The sequence below is a fragment of the Candoia aspera genome, chromosome 6 (genome assembly GCF_035149785.1).
Source record: "Candoia aspera isolate rCanAsp1 chromosome 6, rCanAsp1.hap2, whole genome shotgun sequence".
In the NCBI taxonomy this organism is placed as follows: Eukaryota; Metazoa; Chordata; class Lepidosauria; order Squamata; family Boidae; genus Candoia; species Candoia aspera.
The window spans coordinates 45,667,675-45,692,089 of record NC_086158.1 but is presented as its reverse complement, the minus strand read 5'-3'; the positions used below and the strand labels follow the sequence as shown (position 1 = coordinate 45,692,089).

Below are 24,415 nucleotides of genomic sequence, written 5' to 3'. Positions count from 1 at the left end.
TCTCCTTGGTACTTGAATGGAAGAGCAGCAGGAAGCACAGGGCTGTAGGATAGACAGGGAAGTGAAAGAAACATTCTAGAAAAAGGCAATGGGAAGCCACTGCCTGAAAACTGCATCACTGTTAAAAAAAAAAAAAAAAGCTTATGCCTTTTAATAAAATTGGTTGTTTGGAAAAGGTGCAACCAGCCTAATTCCAATTCCTCCACCCTGTGGGTGAGAGCTTTTGTAAATATTTTGTGTTTCTCTTCCAATGTTTATATAGCTTGCATTGCAGGCTGGTGGAGAGTTGGCGGATGACAATGTCTTACGACACTGTTGTAAAATAGTCCCATATAAAAATTGCTGGTCAGAGATGGGGCAGAGGTTGGTTTCTATTTCAAGCAGTAAAAGCCATAGTCTGAAAATAACAATTACAATAATTAAATAACTGAAATAATTAAAGCCCTTGATTGGGTTCAGATTCATAGCTATTGAGTCTCTCATTACGGCATGTTGCATTTGAGAATTTTCAAACATCCTGCAACCACAAATAAAGTCCATGTTGGAAAGAGCCCAGTCAAACGAGAGGCTCTTTAAAGGATATGGCTTTTACTGCTCAAAATATACCTGTTAAGCTGCCCAATCACAACTCCCATAAAAGCTGCGTGGCGTCGAAAACACAACCACCCCTATCGTGGGACTCTATAATTTTCTACTTCTATGGGTTTTATGAAAGCACGTTTAACGGTTGGCGTTATCTCGCGTCTTCTGCGTCAACGTCATATCCTTGTCTCTAAGCAACGCAGAGATGCGTCTATTATGGCAGCGAGGCGGCTGTTATTCCCGTTGTTGCTGTTGCTGTTGGAGTTGTGGTCGGAGTCCGAGACTGACAACGTAACTCTAAAAGCGGAAAACTTCACTACGGATGAAACGTTCCTCACCGGGACGCCTCCCAGCGGGACGCCCGACGTGCAGGCAGAAGAGGGTCTTGGACCCCGTTCTGGTGAGCGGGGGAGAGTCTGACTATGACCCGGAGGCATACACTCCTTTTCCCCTTTAAGCAATCGTCCCCTTTATCATCGACGTTTTTTGTTCTGACTTTTTGCTTTGTTTTCAAAATCTTCGCTCATGCTGCTTCTCCCCCCCTCCCCCAATGCTTTGTCAGACTGCCCCTGTGACCTGCATCCAGGCTTCTGCGACCTCAATTGCTGTTGTGATTCACACTGTGGTTCAGAATGCAACCTAGGTGCTCCTGAGTGCCCCTTCTCTTTCTGCCTTCCAGGCAGTACCAGGTGAGATGGCAGCTTTGGAGATTTGTTTAGGTTTCTAGACATCCTACCAAGACCGGAAGCCTCAACTGGTCCAGAATGCAATGGCACGGACAGTGATGGACATACCTCTGTATGTTTGGTGTGACACCTCTGCCCTGTGAGCTGCACTGGTGCTTCTGGTGCAATTCAAAGTGCTGGCCATCACCTTTAAAGCTCTACATGTCACAGGGCCAGGTTATTTGAGAGACCATTTATCTCCCATGGTTTCTGCCTGGCCAGAATGTGCCAGCACAGTTGGCGTGCTCTGGGTTCCTTTGATTAAACAGTGCCATCTATTGGGACCCAGGAAGACACACTTGGCGCCTGCCCCCTGGACTGAAATCCCCCCTGAAATCCATGTGGCTCTGACTGTTGGCATTCTGTAAGATCTCAAAGACCTGGTTGCATTTCCAGGCCTTGGGTTAATGAATGCAGCCTCTTGTTAGATGTGTTTTTGTCTAAATTTTTGTACAGAATGACTGGATCCCATTTTGTTTTGCATTGTTTCTATTGTGTATTATATTGTGAGCTGCTCAGAGTCAGGCAGCACCTAAATTGAAATAAATAAATAAATCTAGAAAATATATTGCAAGCATATTTCTTTTTTGTGATTGTAAAAAAAAAAAAGCACAATTTTGGAATGGGAGATGCATCTCTTTAACTGCTTTTAATGTTAAGTTTATTGTTTACCAAAAACTTGACTCTTGAATTTAGCCATGTGTTTTGAAAGTCATTGTGTGGTATATATTGTTAATTTGAGTTTGCTTAAATAATGTTCTTTAAGGTAGTTTTCTGTATTTGCATTTTTCCTTAGAGCTGTGAGTCAGGTATGTTTGGAAAAGTCCCTCATTTTCCGAAATAACACTCCCTTCCATACGGAAATCCTTCCAGGTCCTGATGGATGTGTATTACTCTTCTGTGTACAGTTAAATGATTGTAAGTTTGGCTTTTTTCTCTACAACAAATTATACTCTTTGATTGCAGCTGTTCTCTGAATCTAATTTTAGGAATAGAAATACAAACCATAATTAATGCCTATTTTCTGAAGATAGGACAATATGGTGGGTTTTGTTTATGTAGATTCATTTTGAAACCTTGTGAAATGGATGCATTTTTCATTTGTCATTATGGTATCAATTTTTCTAAACACTTTCCTTTTCTCTCTGTTTTTCTGATTGTAATACAGTGTCCAACTGTTAGAATACTGTCTTATCTTCCATAAAAATAAACACAGAGTGTTAGAAGAATATTTTAATTTAAATGTATGAATAGTATAGTATTATAATATAATACATTTGCTTTTCTCAGGAATAGTTTTGCTGATTCCTATTACATGTATAACTCATCTAGTAAAATGTGTACATCTAATATTACAGTTTTATAGTTAATTTTTGAAAGCCACCAGAAAAAGGATCTGTTTTCTATTGACGGATAGACAACTGATACTCTGGATGTTTCTAACTATCGTTCTCATTATCACAGATCATTTGCAATGCTATCTGGAGCTTAAGGGAACTGTAGACAAAAAATATCTGAAGGGTGCTATCATCACTACTTGACTGCAGAAATTCATAGCCAATTACATCCTGCTATCAAAGTGATTTGACTCTGAACCATATAACTATAGCCATTTTGTTACTGTGTGGATTTGCCATTTTCCTAAAGGGCAGGTGATCTTTGACTTGAAAAATACAATCTCTTTATACCTTCTTCCCAAAATACCTTCCATGACTCCATTTTTGCACAGATGCACAAATGCTGGGCTAAACCAGTTAAATGGACAACCAAGGTGACAGAGGAGGTATATACAAGCCCTCTGACAAAGAATGGGAACAAACTTTCAAAAAGTACTAGGTTTTATAGCAGGGCTTGAAAAAATACAGAGAGAGGAAATTACATTTATTGCATTTGCAACGTGGGATATCATTTCAACATTGTGATGTTACCTTTGTGGTTCCCCCTCTTGCATTTCTATTTTTAGCCACACTGAACTATTTACAAGTGCCACAGTTGGTGACAGAAATAAATTTTCCAGTACTTTCAGCACAATATGGAGGATCATCATTCATCCCTCCAGAACAAGTTTGGTCGTCTTCATCTGCCTTTTATCAAGTGAGTTGGTTCTTGGCTTTTTTTTTTCTTCTGAGATATTTTTGGTGGTGAGTGCTAGAAAATCTGTCCAAGTTTAGATTTTCCTGCTTAAATTTTAGCCTTCCTCTTTTTCCCAGCAAGATGAGACTTGCCTAGTAGCTTGCAATGTAAACTTATTTAAACATCCAACCTTGTGAAATAGATGAAAAATGTTAGCGTGCTGTAAAGAGTCTAGCTGATGCTTAAGTTCTTTTTCTATATGGGCTATGCTAGGAATTAGTCTTTTTCAACTCTTCTGTTTCCATTTCAGCTGGGGGACCCAATTCAGACTTACTTTGCTGCATCATCTACACTAAGTGTGCTTAAGCAGCCTGTGGGCATGGGAGCCAGCCAGGTTTGCACTGATGAGAATCCTGCTGGTAAGGATTGAGAATTTAACAACGTTCCAGCAACAGTTCACAGAGTTTATCTGGATTTGGTAGCTGATTACAGGTAGTCCTCGGTTAACAACCATTCATTCAGCGACTGTTTGAAGTTACTACGGTGCTGAATGAGACTTAAGACGAGGCCTCTTGGCAACCAGTTCGCAATTACAACAGTCGCAGCGTTCCCCTGTCATGGGATTGCCATTTGTGACCTTCACTGCCAGCTTCTGACAAACAAGGTCAGTGGGGAAGCCAGCAGGAGGTTGCAAATGGCGATCATGTGACATCATGCTTAACAACTGTACAGGAATCACATAATGACCTCAACCGGAACTGCTGCAACTGCCATTGTAAGTCGGCGCAGTCACATGATATCACACTTTACGACTGTGTCGCTTAGCGATGGAGTTGCCAGTCCTAATTACCGTCATTAGGGAAGGACTACCTGTATTGTTTCTAGAAGCCACAATATTGGGCTTCTTACTTCCTGCACAGTCGATAGCAAAAATAAATACATTATTTGATTCCTGGTAAATGGATGGGTAGAAAATTTATAAGAGAGAAGTAGTAGATGGTACATAATAATCTTAATTGTGAGGCCATGACTGGGTTCACACAACATGCTGAGCTATACGCTAGCCAATCACATATTAATCAAGTCAAGCGTGTTGTACAGATCCAGTCCATATGCATCCCAGGAAAAGATTGTTGTTGTTTATTCATTTAGTCGCTTCCGACTCTTCGTGACTTCATGGACCAGCCCACGCCAGAACTTCCTGTCGGTTGTCAACACCCCCAGCTCCCCCAGGGACGAGTCTGTCACCTCTAGAATATCATCCATCCATCTTGCCCTTGGTCGGCCCCTCTTCCTTTTGCCTTCCACTCTCCCTAGCATCAGCGTCTTCTCCAGGGTGTCCTGTCTTCTAGTTATGTGGCCAAAGTATTTCAGTTTGGCCTTTAATATCATTCCCTCAAGTGAGCAGTCTGGCTTTATTTCCTGGAGGATGGACTGGTTTGATCTTCTTGCAGTCCAAGGCACTCTCAGAATTTTCCTCCAACACCACAGTTCAAAAGCATCTATCTTCCTTCTCTCAGCCTTCCTTATGGTCCAGCTCTCGCAGCCATATGTTACTACAGGGAACACCATTGCTTTAACTATGCAGACCTTTGTTGTCAGTGTGATGTCTCTACTCTTAACTATTTTATTGAGATTTGTCATTGCTCTTCTCCCAAGGATTAAGCGTCTTCTGATTTCCGGACTGCAGTCAGCATCCGCAGTAATCTTCGCACCTAGAAATACGAAGTCTTTCACTGCTTCTACATTTTCTCCCTCTATTTGCCAGTTATCAATCAAGCTGGTTCCCATAATCTTGGTTTTTTTGAGATTTAGCTGCAAGCCAGCTTTTGCACTATCTTCTTTCACCTTCATCATAAGGCTCCTCAGTTCCTCTTCACTTTCAGCCATCAAAGTGGTATCATCTGCATATCTGAGATTGTTAATGTTTCCTCCAGCAATTTTAACTCCAGCCTTGGATTCCTCAAGCCCAGCATGTCGCATGATGTGTTGTGCGTACAAGTTGAATAGGTAGGGTGAGAGTATACAGCCCTGCCGTACTCCTTTCCCAATCTTAAACCAGTCCGTTGTTCCATGGTCTGTTCTTACTGTTGCTACTTGGTCGTTATACAGATTCTTCAGGAGGCATACAAGATGACTTGGTATCCCCATACCACTATGAACTTGCCACAATTTGTTATAGTCCACACAGTCAAAGGCTTTAGAATAGTCAATAAAACAGAAATAGATGTTTTTCTGAAACTCCCTGGCTTTTTCCATTATCCAGTGGATATTGGCAATTTGGTCCCTAGTTCCTCTGCCTTTTCTAAACCCAGCTTGTACATCTGGCAATTCTCGCTCCATAAATTGCTGAAGTCTACCTTGCAGGATCTTGAGCATTACCTTACTGGCATGTGAAATGAGTGCCACTGTTCAATATTTTGAACATTCTTTAGTGTTTCCCTTTTTTGGTATGGGGATATAAGTTGATTTTTTCCAATCTGATGGCCATTCTTGTGTTTTCCAAATTTGCTGGCATATAGCATGCATTACCTTGACAGCATCATCTTGCAAGATTTTGAACAGTTCAGCTGGGATGCCGTCGTCTCCTGCTGCCTTGTTATTAGCAATGCTTCTTAAGGCCCACTCAACCTCACTCTTCAGGATGTCTGGCTCTAACTCACTGACCACACCGTCAAAGCTATCCCCGATATTGTTATCCTTCCTATACAGGTCTTCTGTATATTCTTGCCACCTTTTCTTGATCTCTTCTTCCTCTGTTAGGTCCTTGCCATCTTTGTTTTTGATCATACTTATTTTTGCCTGGAATTTACCTCCGATGTTTCTAATTTTCTGGAAGAGGTCTCTTGTCCTTCCTATTCTATTGTCTTCTTCCACTTCCGCGCATTGCTTGTTTAAAAATAATTCCTTATCTCTTCTGGCTAACCTCTGGAATTTTGCATTTAATTGGGCATATCTCCCCCTGTCACTGTTGCCTTTTGCTTTCCTTCTTTCTTGGGCTACTTCTAGTGTCTCAGCAGACAGCCATTTTGCCTTCTTGGTTTTCTCTTTCTTTGGGATGTATTTTGTTGCCGCCTCCTGAACAATGTTGCGAACTTCTGTCCAGAGTTCTTCCGGGACCCTATCTACTAAGTCCAGTCCCTTAAATCGATTCTTCACCTCCACTGCATATTCCTTAGGAATATTAGTGAGCTCCTATCTAGCTGATCTGTGGGTCTTCCCTAATCTCTTTAGTCTGATCCTAAATTGTGCAAGAAGAAGTTCGTGATCTGAACTACAGTCAGCTCTAGGTCTTGTTTTTACTGACTGTATAGATGTCCGCCACCTTTGGCTGCAAAGGATGTAGTCAATCTGATTTCGGTGTTGTCCATCTGGGGAAGTCCATGTATAAAGCCGTCTCTTAGGTTGTTGGAAGAGAGTGTTTGTTATGCAGAGTGAGTTGTCTTGGCAAAATTCTATCAGCCTATGTCCTGCTTCGTTTTGTTCTCCCAGGCCATGCTTACCTGTAATTCCAGGTGTCATTTGACTGCCCACCTTAGCATTCCAGTCTCCTGTGATGAAAATAACATCTCTTTTAGGCGTATTGTCCAGTAGGTGCTGAAGATCCTCATAGAACTGCTCTACTTCAGCTTCTTCAGCATCTGTGGTTGGGGCATATATTTGGATCACTGTGATGTTAGATGGCTTGCCCTGAATTCAAATTGAGATCATTCTGTCGTTTTTTGGATTGTATCCAAGCACTGCTTTAGCCACTTTACTATTAATTATGAAGGCTACTCCATTTCTTCTGTGGTCCTCTTGTCCACAGTAGTAGATCTGGTGGTCATTTGATGTGAAGTGGCCCATTCCAGTCCATTTCAGTTCACTGACGCCCAAAATGTCTATCTTTAATCTTGACATCTCACCAATAACTACATCCAATTTGCCCTGGCTCATAGATCTTACATTCCAGGTTCCAATGGTGTGTTGATCCTTAGAACTTCGGATTCGCCGTTCACCACCAGCACCGTCGACCGCTAGCCGTCCTTTCGGCTTTGAGCTAGCTGCGTCATCACGTCTGGGGCTAGTTGAACTCATCCTCTGTTCCTCCCCAGTAGCGTTTTGACCATCTTCCGACCTGGGGGTCTCATCTTCCGATGGTATCTCTGGTTGTACTGATCCATTTAGTTTTCACGGCAAGAATACTGGGGTGGGTTGCCATTACCTTCCCCAGGGATCGCATTTAGTCTGACCTCTCTGTCATGACCTTCCCGTCTTGGGTGGCCCTTCACGGTTTAACTCATGGCGTCATTGAGGTGCTCAAGCTCCAGCACCACGACAACGTAACGATCCTTTGCTGAAGCAGGAAAAGATACAGCCTAACATTTTTGGAAGTAAATGCAGTCTACTTTCCTGTATTGCCAGCACTGTACTAACTGGTGGAAAACTAAATGGTAGTCAGAGCTAAACTCCTGAATCAACTTTCAAAGGTCTGTAGGCATTATTACTTGTCATTCTTGAGTATTACTGATTATCATTTTGGAGGAGCAGAGACAAGTAGCAACATGGTTCCTTAAACAGTAGTCCAGCAAAGAAAGACAGCTCAAATTAAAACACAAAGACAAACACAATTCCAGATGCAGTCTCAGATTCTGGAAGAAAAGCAGAAGCTTAGCCAAGCAGGGGCTTCTCCAACAAGGCCAGATATGCAGACTGATATGCAGATTCTGAGACTAGATCTTTAAAAGGTTTGATGGTCCTTTTTTAATTATTGTACTACGCATCAAGTGACAAGCCTCATATTGCAATGTAGGCAGAGCCTTTGAAGTACAGAGCTCAGTCTGTGAAATTTATAAAGGATGTACTGTGAAGGTGACATTGTCAAAAAATAAGTTTGGCTGATTATAGCCCTGGTTTAAAAACACAGACTCATATACGTATATAGCAAACGCTAATTGCATTTTTGAACTCCTAAGTTGACATCTGCGGTTTGTCTGTCTGTATTTTATAGTGTGTTTATTTCTTAGGTTTCCTGGAGAGTAAAACCACCAGCTGTATTAGGATCCTTACTGACCTGATGAGCAGTTGTACCTCTGACCCTGCATTGGATGCAGCTTCATATTATCGTAACTTCAGTGTATTGCAGGTGTAAAATCTGACCTACCACTAAGCCTATTATTTTGCTGTTGAGGTGTAATCTTTTTTTTTTTTAATTTAAATTTATTGGCTGCCCAATTCCAGTGGACTCTTATGTATATTTATGAGGAAGATTTGGTGATTACTTTCTTCTGTAGAAAGTTAGAAATTTTGGGGAAAATACTAATATTTTCTGTTGGCCTGCTACTGGCAGTAATTCAAGTCCTGTAGAAATGTCAGGAGATTATTGTAAAAGACAATTATTTCAACTAATATTAAATGCTAGCATTCTAGGAAAAGAAGTAGTAATATAATTTGCTGCAACGAACGTTTGTATTATAAACAGCACCTGTGAAGTTCTGTGATAACTAACAGCTAAGGCAGAGTCTGAACTTAGACATGGGATTTTCTAAAGATAAGTAGGGCATTTCCCCTGTTAAAGGTGGGAGCCTGTAGGGAGACTTCCATGTTAACAACTTAAGCCAGTAGCTCTGTGGGTGAAGTCCTCTGGAAGCATCATGGGTGGGCCTCCTGAAGTAGCTTTGTGGTTAAATCTTTTGAAGATATTTTATGGTTATGTTTGTGTGCAGACCTTGTTCTTTCCGGTTAATGCCTAGTAAAAAGATACATAAATGCAAGTAAAATAGATAATGGACACACGTAGAGGCCTACCATCAAGAATGTCACATCCATTTTAGCCCTTTCTCTACAGTTGTTCTCTTAGTGGGTAAGATTATATATAAATAGAAGGCTTAGAAACTGATATGTAAGATCAAAACTTTCTTACTTGTTGTTTTAACAACAATCTCTCTATTTTACTTTCTTGGAGTACTCATGATTCTTGTCAGGTTTTTAATAAAGAAGAACTAAATGTTATTGTTACTCTGTAAATGAATTTCATCTTGTGACTTCCTAAGCATGGATATTAATTATTCCATGCGCTGAAGCAAGTAGAAAATAAACCCAACAACTCCTGTAGTGAAACTTATGATAAGAAATAATTGTTCATGCATGACTTATCCACAGAATAACCTGATCCTCAGAAATCACTTATGGCAAGTTCTGGGAAAAGGGATATTGTTAGATCTATACCCTCACAGAAAAACCTGGCTGTTCCTAAACAATCCTGCATTCCCACTAAAATGAGAGAACGTTATGAGAAAGATTAGGCTGTAAAGAAGACTAAGATCTCAGGTTTGTGAACTGTATGGATTTATGGTGAAATGAGGCATCTATAGTTTTGGTTTTGTTTTCTTTTTCAGGTCCCAGTCAATTTTAGTGATTTCCAGCTGTTACAGGTAAAGTTATATTGACTATTACTGCTCTTTCCGTTTCTAAATTAAGGAAAACACATCTTGAAATAACATGGAATTATTTGGGCTAATATGGACTGGGAAAAGAAATAGGGTTCTAGCTATATCTTAAGAAGATTAGGTTTGGAATGATACTAGATTATTTATGCTTGGCCATGACTTGATGATTGGGATCAAAGGATTCAGTAGTTCAGAAGGTAAGCAAACAGGGGAGTTATTGTGCAAATATATGTATGTGGAGTAATTTAGAGATGGCAAAATTCTCTGGTCTGAATGGTTGTGAATGGATCACATGAGGTGAAAATAGAAGTTTTTAAAAAAAATTGAGTATATGTTTTGGTCATTGCCAGGTCCACATCATCCCACATTCTGAGCCTGCAGCTCCTTGGCTGAACGGCAATACATGCCACAACGTTGTTTCTGAGGTATTTTGCTACTTCAACAATTGCTCTTCTCCGTGATAGAAAAATGGGGAAGTAAGCTAAAGCTTATCCATGAGCATATCTTGTTTTTCACTGATCTGTTTGATATGCTTCTAGGTGAATTATGAGGTAGAGTTTAATGGGATCCATGGAATCCAAAAGGTTTACATTCAGTTCGAAGTGGCCAATATATCAGGAAATCCAGGAGTCACATTACAACAACGTTTTTCTCTGCATTTTGGGGTCAGTACTTGTTCTAACAAACATCTGTGGATTGTGAGTGCTGGGGCCAAGGTACAACTAAACTTTCTAGTGCACTTAGCTCAGTGGCAAGAATTTCTGGGTTAGTATTTGTTGTGTGTCTCAACAGCTTTGATGCTGTATAAGTAAGATAAAATGAGCTGTAGCACCAAGCAAGCTTATGGGCATGATTCCATATTAATTTTTTGGCTTTATGTGATAGCACAAAGATTTGGGTTGTGGAAGAATTATTGTAAGGATGGTGTAGAAGTCTAGATTCTTCTCTGCCCCACCAGAGTTTCAGATTTCTTAAATAAGAAAACTTTTTTTATATATGACATTAGGCTGTAGCCCTATAATGCAGATTAATATGGCAGCTAGGAAAGGATGCTATTTTGAAATAGAATAGCAAGCAGTGTTAAATAACTTTGCTGATATTGAAGGGGGGAAGGATCCATTGTTTTGGAAACATTGCTATCTGGCTGGTTATCACCAGGAAAAAGAAAATGGCAATCTACATGTTGCTCAAATACATCATGAGTTCTTGCAATGCACATTTCATTTAGAGGGATGTATTTAATCTATATGCTTTTCATATGTTTTCATTATTATGCTGATGTATGATTTTGTTTCAAGTATTATAACTTACTTTAGCATCTATATCTCTAGCCTAGTTAGCCTTGAAAGAAGAACACATTAAAATATTTTTAATAAACAGTTCTGTAATACTGTTACAGCTGTTTTGAGTTCTTTTTAAGTAGAAAAATTGGATAAAATACTTTAAATATATTTAAAGCCTGAAAAGCAGGTAAACATAAAAGAAACGCTAAAAATATATTTGGTTTATATGAAACTCAGATGTGCCTAAAATCTGACTTCTAGAGCATACTGAAGTATGGATTATCTTACGCATTTCTGGGCAAATCCCTTTTCTTCTCAATTTTTAAACATAAATTGATTATTTTTTTATTTGTTTTTTTCCACATTTTCTGTCATTTCCATGTGGATGTCTTTCATCCATGGATGTCCAAGTGATATTATATGAAATATTCTATTGTTTCATTCTTGGTTTATTAACCTCTCTGATAATTTCTGAGCTGCCTACAATCCACTTTTGTGTAGTATTCCAGTTGGTTTGATGTGTTTTTTCCTTTAAAAGAAGGTAAAGTCTTCTTTACTAATGTTCTCGCCACAGTACAAAAGTAGTTTGCTATTGCATTTTTCCAATATTTTTCGATTTCCTAGTCTACCCTATTTTCCTGGTACAGGATTCCATAGTAGTCTCCTATCTGAGGACTAACAAACTCAGACAAGGTCAGTCAGATACTGCCACCTGCTGGGCACTTTTAAAGGAGCACTAGATAGCAAAGAAGTGGGCATACTTGGCCCTGATCTGAGAAAGTTCAGGCCCATATCTTTGGCGTGCTCTTTCTTTCTCTCCCCACCCCAGCCCTGTCATTTTTCTGTTTCTTATAGAGCAGAAGACCTCCTTTCACCAAACGAAGAAGTGGAAATCCTGGCTATATCATAGGAGCACCACTAAGAGCTCTATATAATGGGATCCAGCGACATGTATCCTTTCTTGCTATATATTCAGTTATATATGTTTGCCAGTGGATGTGGGTATAAGCTTTATGATTGTCCATTGGAAAGCTATTACAATCCAAGAGCACAATACAGAAAGCTTCCCTTTCCTACTGTCCTTGAAATTAGCGCAGTTGTATGCAAATAATGCCCTTTGGGAGCCAGGTTAAGAAGCTATATCCCATTTTTACCCCTAACTGCTAGTAAGAGTCTAGTGTTACCTACTTGCTTGTCACTTCTTTCTTTATTATCTGAAGCCAGCAGAGTTACCTGCAGCACAGTGTTTGATCCAGCGATTCCAATACTTTTTTAGTTTTGCATGATAGCAAACTGTCTATGAGTGCAATTGCATGCCTTCCTGCCTTTCTTTTCTTTTTGGAGTTCTGAATCTTTGGTTTCTGATCCTTTGATGTCTATTCCACAAACTTTTTACAACTTCTTAAACCCATCAACAAGAATTTGCGTATCTCTATTAAGTCAAGAGGGAAGTAGGAATATAGGATGTGCCTACTCTTAATTTTATGGTGGTATATAAAATGTGTATTGATATACCCTATCTGTATATATACAGTATTCCAGAGGTTAATTCATGTTACTTCATTACAGGAAAACAATAGTCTGTGACATCTTGAAGTCCAGAATTTACAGAGGTATACCTGTTTAGAACTGGGATTCACTTGAAGTGATATCCTCAGTTGGCAGTTTTGTAAATATGGGTATACTGGAATGAGGGAAATTGTACACTTTCAATCAAATAGCAATAAATGCAAACAGTATAATTTGATAATTCAGTTAAAATCTAAATACATGCAAAATACACATAGTAGCCTCATAGGAGAGCACATTGTTCCAATACTAATATCAACCAGTGAGGGATTTTAATGTCAAGGAATGACTTTGTGAATATAGTAGTTGGCTGCACTGTGTCCTCCAGGGCTGGTCAGCAGCCAGTCTTTCCTATTTCTTTGTTATATTCAAGCAGCAAATACTATAGAGAGAGAAGAATTCCTGATAGCTACCGTACTACTGTAAAACTTTCTCTGAATGAGGGTTTGCCAAAAGAATTATGAAGAATTCTTCCCAAAGAATTCTGGGCTTCTTTTACTGGTGAGGCATTGAGTTCATCATTTTTTAAAGCTTAAACAGTCTGCTTTACTCTACAACTATTGATAAAATATTCAAAATCTGTTCATGCCATGCTTTACAAATAAGAATAGGTAAAAGCTATATGTGGTACCAGTATCAGTCTGAAATTTTTGTGTGTGGCTCCACTCTATTCTTGTTTAGTTTCGTAACACTCCCTTTTCTCAGGTAACCATTTTACAGAACCAGGCTAATGGCCAGTGCTCAGCAACAGAGAGATTTACAGTACAATTTGGGGAGAATGTAAGGACAGGTTGCCAGTTCAGGTAACATTTTATATACCTCTTACATTTTTGCTCTTCTTATCCAGGTTTCAGATGTATCTGTTTTGGCCCATTAAGTGAAGAATTTTGTTAAAAAGTGTTATCTCCATCAGATACTGCATGTTCATTGAAGGATCTGAAGTGCTTATTAAATGTATAAATATTTCCACAAAGGATTCCAGATAATTACTTTCTGAGATTCCAGTTCTAAAAGGACTGAATCTTGTTTCCTTTCTTCATACCTTAGCTAATTTTTCCATATAGTTAATAGGAGTAATTTTTGTTCTGTTTAGTATCTTTTTCTATATTTCTATATGGAAATTACATTTGACTGACATATGACTGCCTGGTCTTTTTCAGTATACCCTTCAAACCCGAGGAAACAAACTGTAGCCCCCTGCAGGAGCTGTTTTACCAAGCCTTTGAAGGAGGACTCAGCACAGGGCATTTGGCCATAACCGGCAATGCTGATCCAGGCCATCCAGGGGAGTGGACCAGCATTTTTACCCAGAGGTGCAAGCTGCAGGTAATGTGAGAAAGAGCACCCAGCTCCATATATGGTTTCCTAGTATACATTTTGTCACAAGTCCCAAAACATCTATCCTATTTTTTCAGCTGTATCAAACTAGACATACTGTGATTTGTCACAATCACTGCCCATTTGCAGCTTTGTACTTACAAAGAACTTTCTTTCACTGGACCCAATGTCCCTGCTGTACATTATTTTGTTCTTCCCATGAATGGAGAGGTGGAGATGACAGAACATTCCGTATCTGTAACGATTGCCTAAACCCAAATACTCAGTCTCACAAGCTCGGGCTTAAAGATAACTGATTTATTAAAGGAATAGTATGCAAATACAGAGAAAGCTGAGAATGAGCAAAAGCGCGCCAAATACAAACTTAAAAGCTTTGCTTGTAAGCAGATCCCGCCCCATCGCCCGTCAGGACGCTCCCCCTTCCAGGTGCTAGAAGCCGTTAGACGCGCCTGGGAAAGTAACCTTGAACAGGAGCGCAAACCCAAACATGCATTCCAAGCCCTCCAAACAACGGAGGGCGAAGGAATGGAAAAACCCCGGGCGAAGGAACACGGAACAGAAAAAGACATGTGAAACGTTACAATGTTAACCAGACATTGGAATGAGAACATGACATATTGCCCCCCCAGAAGAAACTAAGGAGCCGGCTTGTCAGGATAGGCAGAGTGGAATTGGGTGACGAGATGAGGGGAATGGACGTCTGGCGCAGCAACCCATTCAGGATGAGGGAAATGTTTCCAGCGGACGAGGTACTGTAAACGGGAGCGTAGGCGGCGGGAGTCGAGGATGGATGCCACCTCGAAGTGTTGCTGGTTGTCAATCATGAGGGGAGGGGGTGGAATGGGTTGTGGATGCCAACGGTCCGACGACAGGCAGGGTTTGAGTAAACTACAATGGAAAACAGGGTGTAAACGTTTAAGGTTGTGGGGCAAATCAAGTTTAAACGTAACAGGGTTGAGCTGAGCAACAATTGGAAAAGGGCCGACAAATTTAGGGCCAAGTTTCTTAGACGGTTGTGGGGACTTAATAAATTTAGTTGATAAGTAGACTTTATCCCCGACCAGAAAGGATGGTTCCGGGGAACGCTTTGCATCGGCATGGCGTTTATAGGTAGCCTGGGCATGGTGAAGAGCCAGTAGAATATTAGACCATGAGTCTTTAAGAGAGTCTGCCCAGTCAGCAAGGGTGGCTGGTAGCGGTTGAGGATGAGGAAGTTCAGGAATAGGAACAAAGTCACGTCCAAAAACTGTTTTAAAGGGAACTTGGCCAGTGGTTTGATGAACGGAATTGTTGTAAGCGACCTCAGCAAATGGGAGTAAATCGACCCAGTTGTCTTGTTGGTAGTTAACAAAAGCCCTGAGATATTGTTCCAATGTAGAATTAACCGCCTCTGTAGATCCGTCCGTTTCCGGATGCCAGGCGGTGGAAAGCGACTGTTTTGTACCTAAAAGTTTTAAAAATGCCCGCCAAAATTGTGACGTAAATTGTGTACCTCTGTCACTCACCAAACGGGCGGGGATACCGTGGAGGCGGTAGACGTGGATGAGGAAGAGGCGTGCCAGCTGTTGGGCGGTGGGGATAGAAGCGCAGGGGATAAAGTGGGCTTGTTTGGAGAAAAAGTCTTTGACGACCCAAATGACAGTTTTGCGTTGACTAGGGGGTAGATCAACGATAAAGTCCATGGAGATGTCCTGCCAAGGGACAGATGGAGTGGCAACAGGTTGAAGGAGACCTTGGGGTTTCCCTGGTTTGCGCTTTATCGCCGCACATACAGGGCATGCAGTGACATACTCCTTTAAATCCTTGAGTAAAGTTGGCCACCAGAATTGCCGGCGAACAAGGTGTAAAGTTTTTACGTAGCCAAAGTGTCCAGCTAGCTTGTCATCGTGGCAGCGCTGGAGGATGGGTTTTCGCATTGCCTCGGGGATATAGAGACGATCGTTGCGCCAGGCAAAACCATCGGTGAAAGTTAAAATGTGTCTATTGGTTTGCAACCAAGTATCTGTTTTAAGGTGGGAAAGCAACTGTTGTTGCAAATCGGAAGGAATTGACAAGTGTGGCGAGCGGCTGGAAGGCAAAGCGGCTGGAGGCTGATTTGATTGCGCTCGGGTCTGGCTGCGAGTTACTGCCGCCAAACTTAATTGTTTGTCGGTCCAGACGGTACCTTGGACCGTTGGCCCTGGGCCAGCATCTTGGGGTCTGCGCGAGAGTGCATCAGCTAAAAAGTTTTTCTTGCCTGGTATAAATTTAAGGGTGAAGTCGAAGCGGCTGAAAAACTCAGCCCAGCGAAGCTGTTTGGGACTGAGTTTTCGACTGGTGCTTAGAGCTTCCAGGTTTTTATGGTCAGTCCAGACTTCAAAAGGGATTGAAGTGCCTTCCAATAGGTGTCGCCATGTTTCTAAAGCCGTTTTTACAGCAAAAGCCTCTTTTTCCCAAACGTGCCATCTTCTCTCTGTTTCAGTGAATTTGCGAGAGAGGTAGGCACAGGGTTTTAAAGCGCCAGATTGGTCAGCTTGTAGCAGAATTGCTCCTATGGAAAAATCAGAAGCGTCGACTTGTAGAACGAAAGGTTTAGAGGGGTTTGGATGCTGTAAAATTGGTTCTGTGGTAAAGATTTGTTTGAGCGCTTCGAACGCTTGCTGACAGGCTGGAGTCCATTTAAGGAGTGCGCCTGGGTTCTTCGAACGTCGCGTATCCCCCTGTCCTTTAGTTTTTAACAGTTCAGTAAGGGGGAGGGCGATTTCTGCAAAATTTTGGGCGAATGCCCGATAGAAATTAGAGAATCCAAGGAAACTTTGTAATTGTCTCCTGGTACGGGGAGGCTCCCATGCTACAATAGCTTCTACTTTTGCAGGGTCCATTTCAATGCCCTGAGCTGAAATTCGGTACCCTAGGTAATCAATTTGCGACTGATGAAATGCACATTTTGACAATTTTGCGTACAACTCTGCCTTTTTCAACTTAGCCAGTACCTGACGCACCAAGTGGATATGTTCTGACATGGTTTCAGTATAAATCAATACATCATCCAAATATACCAGTACGCCCTTAAATAGGTGGTCATGCAAGACCTCATTGATTAGTTGCATAAAAACCCCAGGTGCCCCAGACAAACCGAATGGTAAGACTTTATATTGGAAAGCCCCAAGAGGACAGTTAAAGGCGGTTTTCCACTCATCTCCTTTCCTTATGCGAATGCGAAAATAAGCTTCTCTCAAATCCAGTTTTGAGAAAATTTTGCCCCTGGCCAGATGTGATAACATATCTTTGATCAGGGGCAAAGGATATTTATTTAATATTGAGACCGCATTGAGCCCGCGGAAATCGGTACAAAGCCTTAATGACCCATCCTTTTTTGGCCGAAATAGGACAGGAGCTCCTACCGGGGAATTTGCCGGCTCAATGAAACCCCTAGCCAGGTTTTTGTCGATGAACTCCCTTAGCGTGGTAAGCTCTTTGGGAGACATGGGGTATATTTTTGGGTGAGGCAATTTTACATTTGGTAAAAATTCAATGGCACAGTCCGTTTTTCGGTGGGGTGGTAAGCGATCCGCTTCCTTTTCCCCAAATACTTCAGCAAAATCCTGATACTGATTGGGTAGTCCCTCAAGAGGTTGAAGCGTTTGCACAGTGGTATACGCTACCCCTCCACCCTCCATGTCCTCCAGTAGGTCCTTTTCGGGTACTTTGTAAAATCCATCTGCAAACGTCACAGTTCTATGTAGCCAGTTGATGAAAGGGTTTTGTTGCACAAACCAAGGCATCCCCAAGATTACCAGAGGACCCCCCACTGGAGCTACCACAAATGGCAGCTTTTCCTGATGGGAGCCCATCTGCAAGGCGACCAGTCCCGTGGAAAGATTGACTGCTTTCCCTCCCGCCATAGTTCCATCCAATTGGGTGAAAATCATGGGTCTTGGCAAAGGGAACGTGGGCAGTTCCAGAGCCGCTACTACATCAGGGTGCATTAGGGAACGGGAGCAACCCGAGTCTAGCATGGCCCACACTTCCACTGTTTTGGTTTTTGAGCTCAGTTTAACTTTAACAGTCAGTGTGGGGAAGTTTCCACTCACCGAATCATGGTTACGCCCGGTTTCTTCCACCTGCCCTAGGGCGCCCTTCAGGGCAGGTGGTAGGCTTTTCCCGCCGGCTGCTCGAACTGCAACTCTTCCTCCTCTTCCCCGAAGGGTAGGTCGGGGGGGTCCAGTTCCGCGAGGGCTGCCTTCAGTTTTCGCGGTGGCACAGGAGCAGACGTCTTTACCGTGGGTTTCGTCTGTCGTTCCTCTGGACGGCGTCTCGGGCACGACGTGGCTCGGTGCCCTTCTTTCCCACATCGGAGGCACTGACCCTTGGAGAACCGTTGTTCCCTCTCTTCTTCCCAGGTTTTCGGTTTGGGGCGGCTGGCAAGTCCAGATGTGCGCGCCCCTCTAGCGAGACGTGTTTGTCTAAGCTCTTTGGTATGGGCATAGGTTCGTAGGGCATTTTCTGCGCTTCCTGCCAACTGAATCCACCCATATAGCGTTTTAGGGTCATCTCTGCCCAGAGCCCATCGAAGGATTTCGGGTTCAAGCCCCTGCTTGAACAATTCGATGATTGTTGGCTCGGACCAGTCTTCCACTTTTCCTGCCAAAGCTTTAAACTCCAACGCATATTTGGCAACTGAGAGGGACCCTTGGTAGATTTTCCGCAGGTCATTTTTGGCCGTTTCTTGAGCTAAGGGGTCTTCGAAATGCTCCTTAAGTGCCCACAAAAAGTCATCGAAGTCCTCTAACTCAGTTGCCTCAGCTTGGCATAGTTGCACATACCAATCCGCTGCCTTTCCTCTCAGCTTGTTGGCAATGAAATTGACCTTGCCATGTTCAGACCGAAAGTTTCGACCCCAATCTTCTATGTAGTGCTTGGCATTGGTAATAAAGAAGGAGAGCGTTGTGGGATCCCCATCGAACTTCACTCCAAATGGTGGGAAGGTTCTTGCCGGCTCAGCTGGCTGTGGCGGTGCCGCGAATGTCAGCGTGCGCCGAGCCCCCATGGGTGGTCGATCCCTAGGAGGTCTTGCCTCTCGCTCCCCCCCTTGACGGTCTGATTGAATCTTGCTTCTCCCCCGGGTCGACATGGTACTATGCCTGGGGTACTGTGACGGCTCTTCTTCCCAATCTTCCGGGGTGGGCTCTGCCTCTCTGGGTAGATCCTCTTTGGGTAGATCCTTGAGGATCGTCACTATTAAATCCATTTTATCTTCTAATGCCCTCATACGGGCCGGAGTGACCGGCTCCTCCGAGGGTTGGTTGGTTACCACCACCCGCGGTGACAAGGGGACTTCATGCTCCCAGGTCAATTGTGGAGACCCCCTCCCCTGTGCTCTTTCCATGACAGTTCTATGTTCACTCCTGAGACTCTCCTGCATGGATATCAGCAGCTCGTCCAATTGGATATCTCGCAACTCCCGACGTGCTGCTCTTTGCGCTCTCGAAGTTAGCACTGGCCGACTTTTGGCCGCCTCCCGCTCTTCTTCGCTTCCCTCACTTGCGCGAAGTTGAGGTTCTGTCATCGCTAGCGTTCCCTCTTATCCAATGATTGGATGGGGCTAGCGGAAAATGGATAAAATGATTCTCAGCTTTATGTAACGATTGCCTAAACCCAAATACTCAGTCTCACAAGCTCGGGCTTAAAGATAACTGATTTATTAAAGGAATAGTATGCAAATACAGAGAAAGCTGAGAATGAGCAAAAGCGCGCCAAATACAAACTTAAAAGCTTTGCTTGTAAGCAGATCCCGCCCCATCGCCCGTCAGGACGCTCCCCCTTCCAGGTGCTAGAAGCCGTTAGACGCACCTGGGAAAGTAACCTTGAACAGGAGCGCAAACCCAAACATGCATTCCAAGCCCTCCAAACAACGGAGGGCGAAGGAATGGAAAAACCCCGGGCGAAGGAACACGGAACAGAAAAAGACATGTGAAACGTTACAATGTTAACCAGACATTGGAATGAGAACATGACAGTATCCCATTGCAGTACTGTGAATTATTCTTTGTACTTGAACATAAATGTTGCAGTAATTCTGATCTTACTTACCATTGCTATTCAACAGGAAATATTAGGGTTTCTGTTACCTAAATTCTGGTATCTTTTTCTTTCTAGGATGGGCACTGTATGATTCCTATTTCCCTGGAGATTCAGGTGATATGGGCTAATGTGGGCCTCTTATCTAATCCACAAGCTCAAGTGTTGGGTGCACGGTATTATTATCTCTGCAGGCCTCTGAAGGTTAGTTACAGATAATGCTGAATTCAAAAGTCTGGCTAAACCAGGATTTGTTTAACCACAATTTGTTAAATAAGTAAAAGTGCGCTGAGTTCACATGTTAAGCAAAATGAAACAAACTGTATTATAGCTTAACATGTTGTATGTCTTAAGGTTGTTATCTCATTTTATTTGGGTATGTCTTAAGGTTGTTATCTCATTTTATTTGGGTAGTTCTGAGCTAATGCAAAATCTAGTTCAGTGTTAAATATATAAGGCATAAGGACATTTGGGTTTATGTGGCTTTATGTGGTGGAATAGGTAACCAAAAATGTTTACTCTTAAATTTGAATTAACCAGAATTTCTTCTTACATCAAAACGTGAAAAATTCTCTCACTTTAAGCTCTAGTTAAATCAAGTAGTTAAAATCCATCTGTATGAGATTATCTTGATTCGTTCATGAATTAGCATTTACACTTATTAGATTATCTGAATTCAGATGTAACAGGGAATTCTGGTTTTAAAACTAGAGGATGCTTTATTTCATCAAAGGAGAAGGAGTAAGATGAAAAGCATGTGTATATTTGAATTCAGGACTTACTACAGCTTATGTATAGAAGATTAAAAGTGCTGAGGGTCTGAAGTGCTTATTAAATTTCATTCTTGTTTTAAGGAAGGAAAATTACGATAATAATGACAGAGGTTCTAATATTTACAATAAGTATTAAATAAAACTGTAGTGCCTTCAAGTCATTCTTGACTCCTAGCAATTGCCTAGACAAGTCCCTGCAGTTTTCTTGGCAAGATTTTCAGAAGTGGCTTGCCATTTCCTTCTTCCTAGGGCTGAGAGAGAGTGACTGGCCCAAAGTCACCAAGCTGGCTTTGTGCCTAAATAGACACAATGGGGATATCATTGGTGAAATCCAATCCAGAAGATTATAAATTATATTATTGGAAAAAGCTCTGTATCTATAGGGTCTAAGTGAATCTGCTCTTTTGGCAGAGCGTTATAGTTTTTAAAAAGTCTTATTTCTTATGTAGTGTAGAGCTATCTGTTGTTACTTAATGACTTATGAAGGTAGCAACACAAAGGCCCTTGGAGACAGAAAGTCCTGGGAAGTCAGAAAGTCTAGAATCTAGATGGTCTCTAGGTTCTGTGTATATCCCTTCTGCTTCCGTTTTGCTTATGTGGTGAAGAAGGTGATGATAAGAATTCTAGAATGATTTACCATGTTCTGTACCAATTCCTTTGTTATAAAATATCCTGCCTAGGCAACAGAAAGAATATTTGTGACACACAGCTTCTTTTTTATAATCCAAATCGCTCAACAAATGGCACAGGTCTTCTCTTAAATGTTCTGTTCCTTTTAAGCTGAAGGAAACAAACAATAGTCTTGAATTATAACTAGTTCAGTAAGAAATGGAACAGTCTTATCCTACATTTTGTTCCTATCCATTTCTCTATATTCTTTCCTCAAGTCACTGGATATAAGATAACAACTAAATAATGTTCTATATTGTTTTTTCTTTCAGTCTCTGGGTATATATATGAACAAATTGTCTTTGACAAGTACAGTTACCTTCACAGATATTACCAAATGGCCAGAGTCACCACGTGGTCAACCTGAAGTTTATAGGAAATTTCCATTTGATTTCTTCTTCCCTTTTAAAATGGCACTGAATGGAGCTGTGAGTAGTTCATGCAACATATCAGGTACTTTGCTGATGTCTTTAATGCTTTATGGAATATTTGCAAGCTGAAGATACAGCCTTCTAATACAGAAAAAGAGTAGCATTTCGTGTAACACGAAATAAAAAACGGTTGCATGGTGAGTAATAGAATGTTTAAGAGACTGACTAACTTTCTAAAGGAGGGACCACTACAACATCTATGTGTCAGATGACTGAGATGCTTTTCAACCAGTCTCAGAGGTTGCATAAATGAATATGTGAACATGTTGAAAAACCAATAGTCCATAATGAGTTCATCATATATATGGCATGCATAACATTTAATGTTTAGCCCCTGATAGCAAGTGCAAGCAATTATTCCATAAGTGATTGCTATATCTGTTTATGGATGAGCTTTGTGTGACAGGCCTGCTATCAGCCTAGAGAATGTAAGAGACGGGTTCCAAAGTGATAATGGCAGAGGTTCTTTTCGTGTTCTGAAACTTCTGAATTCCTGTCTTCTGTGCAACCCCTTGTCTTTCTTCTCCGGCATAAAGGTGCTCTAGCTCAGGACCAGACATCTTTAGATTTCAAGCGAGAAAAAGCTCCCTTAATCATGAAAAGATACTTTTTCAAGATGAACTATATCTAAGTATGAAGTATCCTGTAATCTTCAGTATTTCTTTCTTTTTTTTTCCTGTTAGGAATACAATTGAGACATATGATAAAAACTTCATAGGTATTATTTAAAGGCTAATCTCCTTTTAATTAAATAATGTTCATGCTGTTGTTGCTGTGACTGTTTATAATACTAGTTCTTCGCTCATAGGATGTTCCAGTCCTTCCTAAAAGAGTGAACCTGAGACATGATAACTAAAGCTATAATATAAGAATATATATCTGCCTTAATACCAGAATCACTGTATAAATTGAAGTGATTTAATGCATATGACATTAATTATAATATTTAAATATACTGTAAGTATTTGGTAAGAACTGGGAATTTTATGAGTGTTGTAATCTATGGAGATTTCCACTGTCATGTATTACAAATATAATACAAATACAAGCTTTGCAATGGTAGCACTTAGTGGATGTGACAAATTGTCATTGATTATTGTAGTTTCATGCAGTGATAAAAATTCCAGCATGCTTTCTTTCAGTAATTACACTTTGAATTTCCCTTTGCTCAAGCAATTGGACTGGAACAGATTTCAGGGTTGTAGGGGAAAAGAAGTTCCTGATGCACTGGATTTAGTAAATTTGGATTTAGCCTTTTTTTTTTGTCTTGTATCTTAATTATCTATTCTCATATACATATTGTTCAGCTTTTTTACTTGAAAAAGTTCGTAACATATCCATGATGATCAGCTGGAAAGAGAATACTTTCAAACCTCCAGCTACCATTTCAGAAACTCTTTTAATCCTATAGTAGACAAATACAGTGACCTTCTACCTTGTCAGCTTTAAAATAAGGACATTGTATGAAAAATTAGTTTCAGAGTCCAAATAGGAGAGCTAGCAATTTATGACTTTCCAGTTGGAATGTGTTATGATAGTGCTTGGCCAAATGCCTGGCTTCTCTGTTTTCAAGACACATGGGGTTGTAGCGGAAGTATTGCTGGAGTACTTGTTCTCATCAGCTGTGTTCTCACGTTTGCTTTTTCACAAGCCCAAACAAACCACATTTCACTTAATATGATGCTCTAGTTCACAACACACTAAGACATGTGGTATGTTTGCTTTGGCTTAGCCACTGCAGTTTGTAATCCATGGTATAACTCATGGCTTTAGCATATTATTCAAATGCAACAGAAATTTATACCAAATAGGCTGCTTTTCCAGATGGTAAGAACTAAAGCAGTTTCTCTTGAGCACACATGAACCAACTATTTCTTTGATGAAACATCATTGAGCATATTATAAATAATGTGCATGGTCTACATCTAATCTCAAACCTAATCTTTTGGGATACTGTGGGTGAAAGATTCTGCCTTGTCACAAAGATATTGAGGCCTATCTGCATAATCACACTTAGTGTATTTCAACTGGTTTTTCATATACAGTCTTTTCTTAAGTCCTGTGTAATGTGGGCCAAAGAATGGATCAAGAGTACAGAATGTTATTTCATTATTAAAGCTAAGAAAGATTTAACCCTTTTGGATGGATATCTGTCTGTAAGGCAAAGCTGCTATGAGCTTCCAACAAGAGAGATCAAAATAAATAAAACATCCCTGTGTACCACCATTAGAAAGGTTATAAAATAGGAGATACCTTATTTCAGCATGTATCAACTTATTTCGAGGTATGGAAATGAAAAGTGAAATTTCAGAACTAATTATGTAAATTGATGGAATTCTGTACTGTTAAAAATTATTTTTCTTCCTTAAAAAGTGTTTTTCCTATGTTTTCTTGGGGTGCTCAGCATAGCACTCAGAGTTAGTTCCCTCTCATGTGTAGTGAGTGTGCATTGTGGCTCAAGATTTCTATCACCAAATTACATAT

At 41.0% G+C, this 24,415-nt stretch overlaps 1 protein-coding gene across 1 annotated transcript; it reads left to right on the top strand.

Moving 5' to 3' along the window:
* The first annotated feature begins 776 nt into the window (after positions 1–776).
* Positions 777–22,521, top strand: TCTN3 (tectonic family member 3). The gene is made up of 14 exons (XM_063306967.1): positions 777–982; positions 1,145–1,271; positions 2,104–2,225; positions 3,271–3,401; positions 3,691–3,799; positions 8,387–8,505; positions 9,758–9,793; positions 10,159–10,233; positions 10,348–10,473; positions 11,947–12,042; positions 13,366–13,463; positions 13,821–13,986; positions 20,137–20,262; positions 21,773–22,521. Exons 1-14 carry the CDS (start codon positions 799–801, stop codon positions 21,998–22,000), a joined length of 1,743 nt encoding a protein of 580 aa, XP_063163037.1. The 5' UTR covers positions 777–798; the 3' UTR covers positions 22,001–22,521.
* Positions 22,522–24,415: the final 1,894 nt, after the last annotated feature.

Bases quoted from the DNA above. Each gene is read 5' to 3' on its own strand.
- TCTN3 (XM_063306967.1), top strand. From the start codon at position 799: ATGGCAGCGAGGCGGCTGTTATTCCCGTTGTTGCTGTTGCTGTTGGAG. The intron at 3,402-3,690 runs GTGAGTTGGTTC...TTTCCATTTCAG, and splicing joins CTTCATCTGCCTTTTATCAA to CTGGGGGACCCAATTCAGAC. The intron at 10,234-10,347 runs GTATTTTGCTAC...ATATGCTTCTAG, and splicing joins GCCACAACGTTGTTTCTGAG to GTGAATTATGAGGTAGAGTT.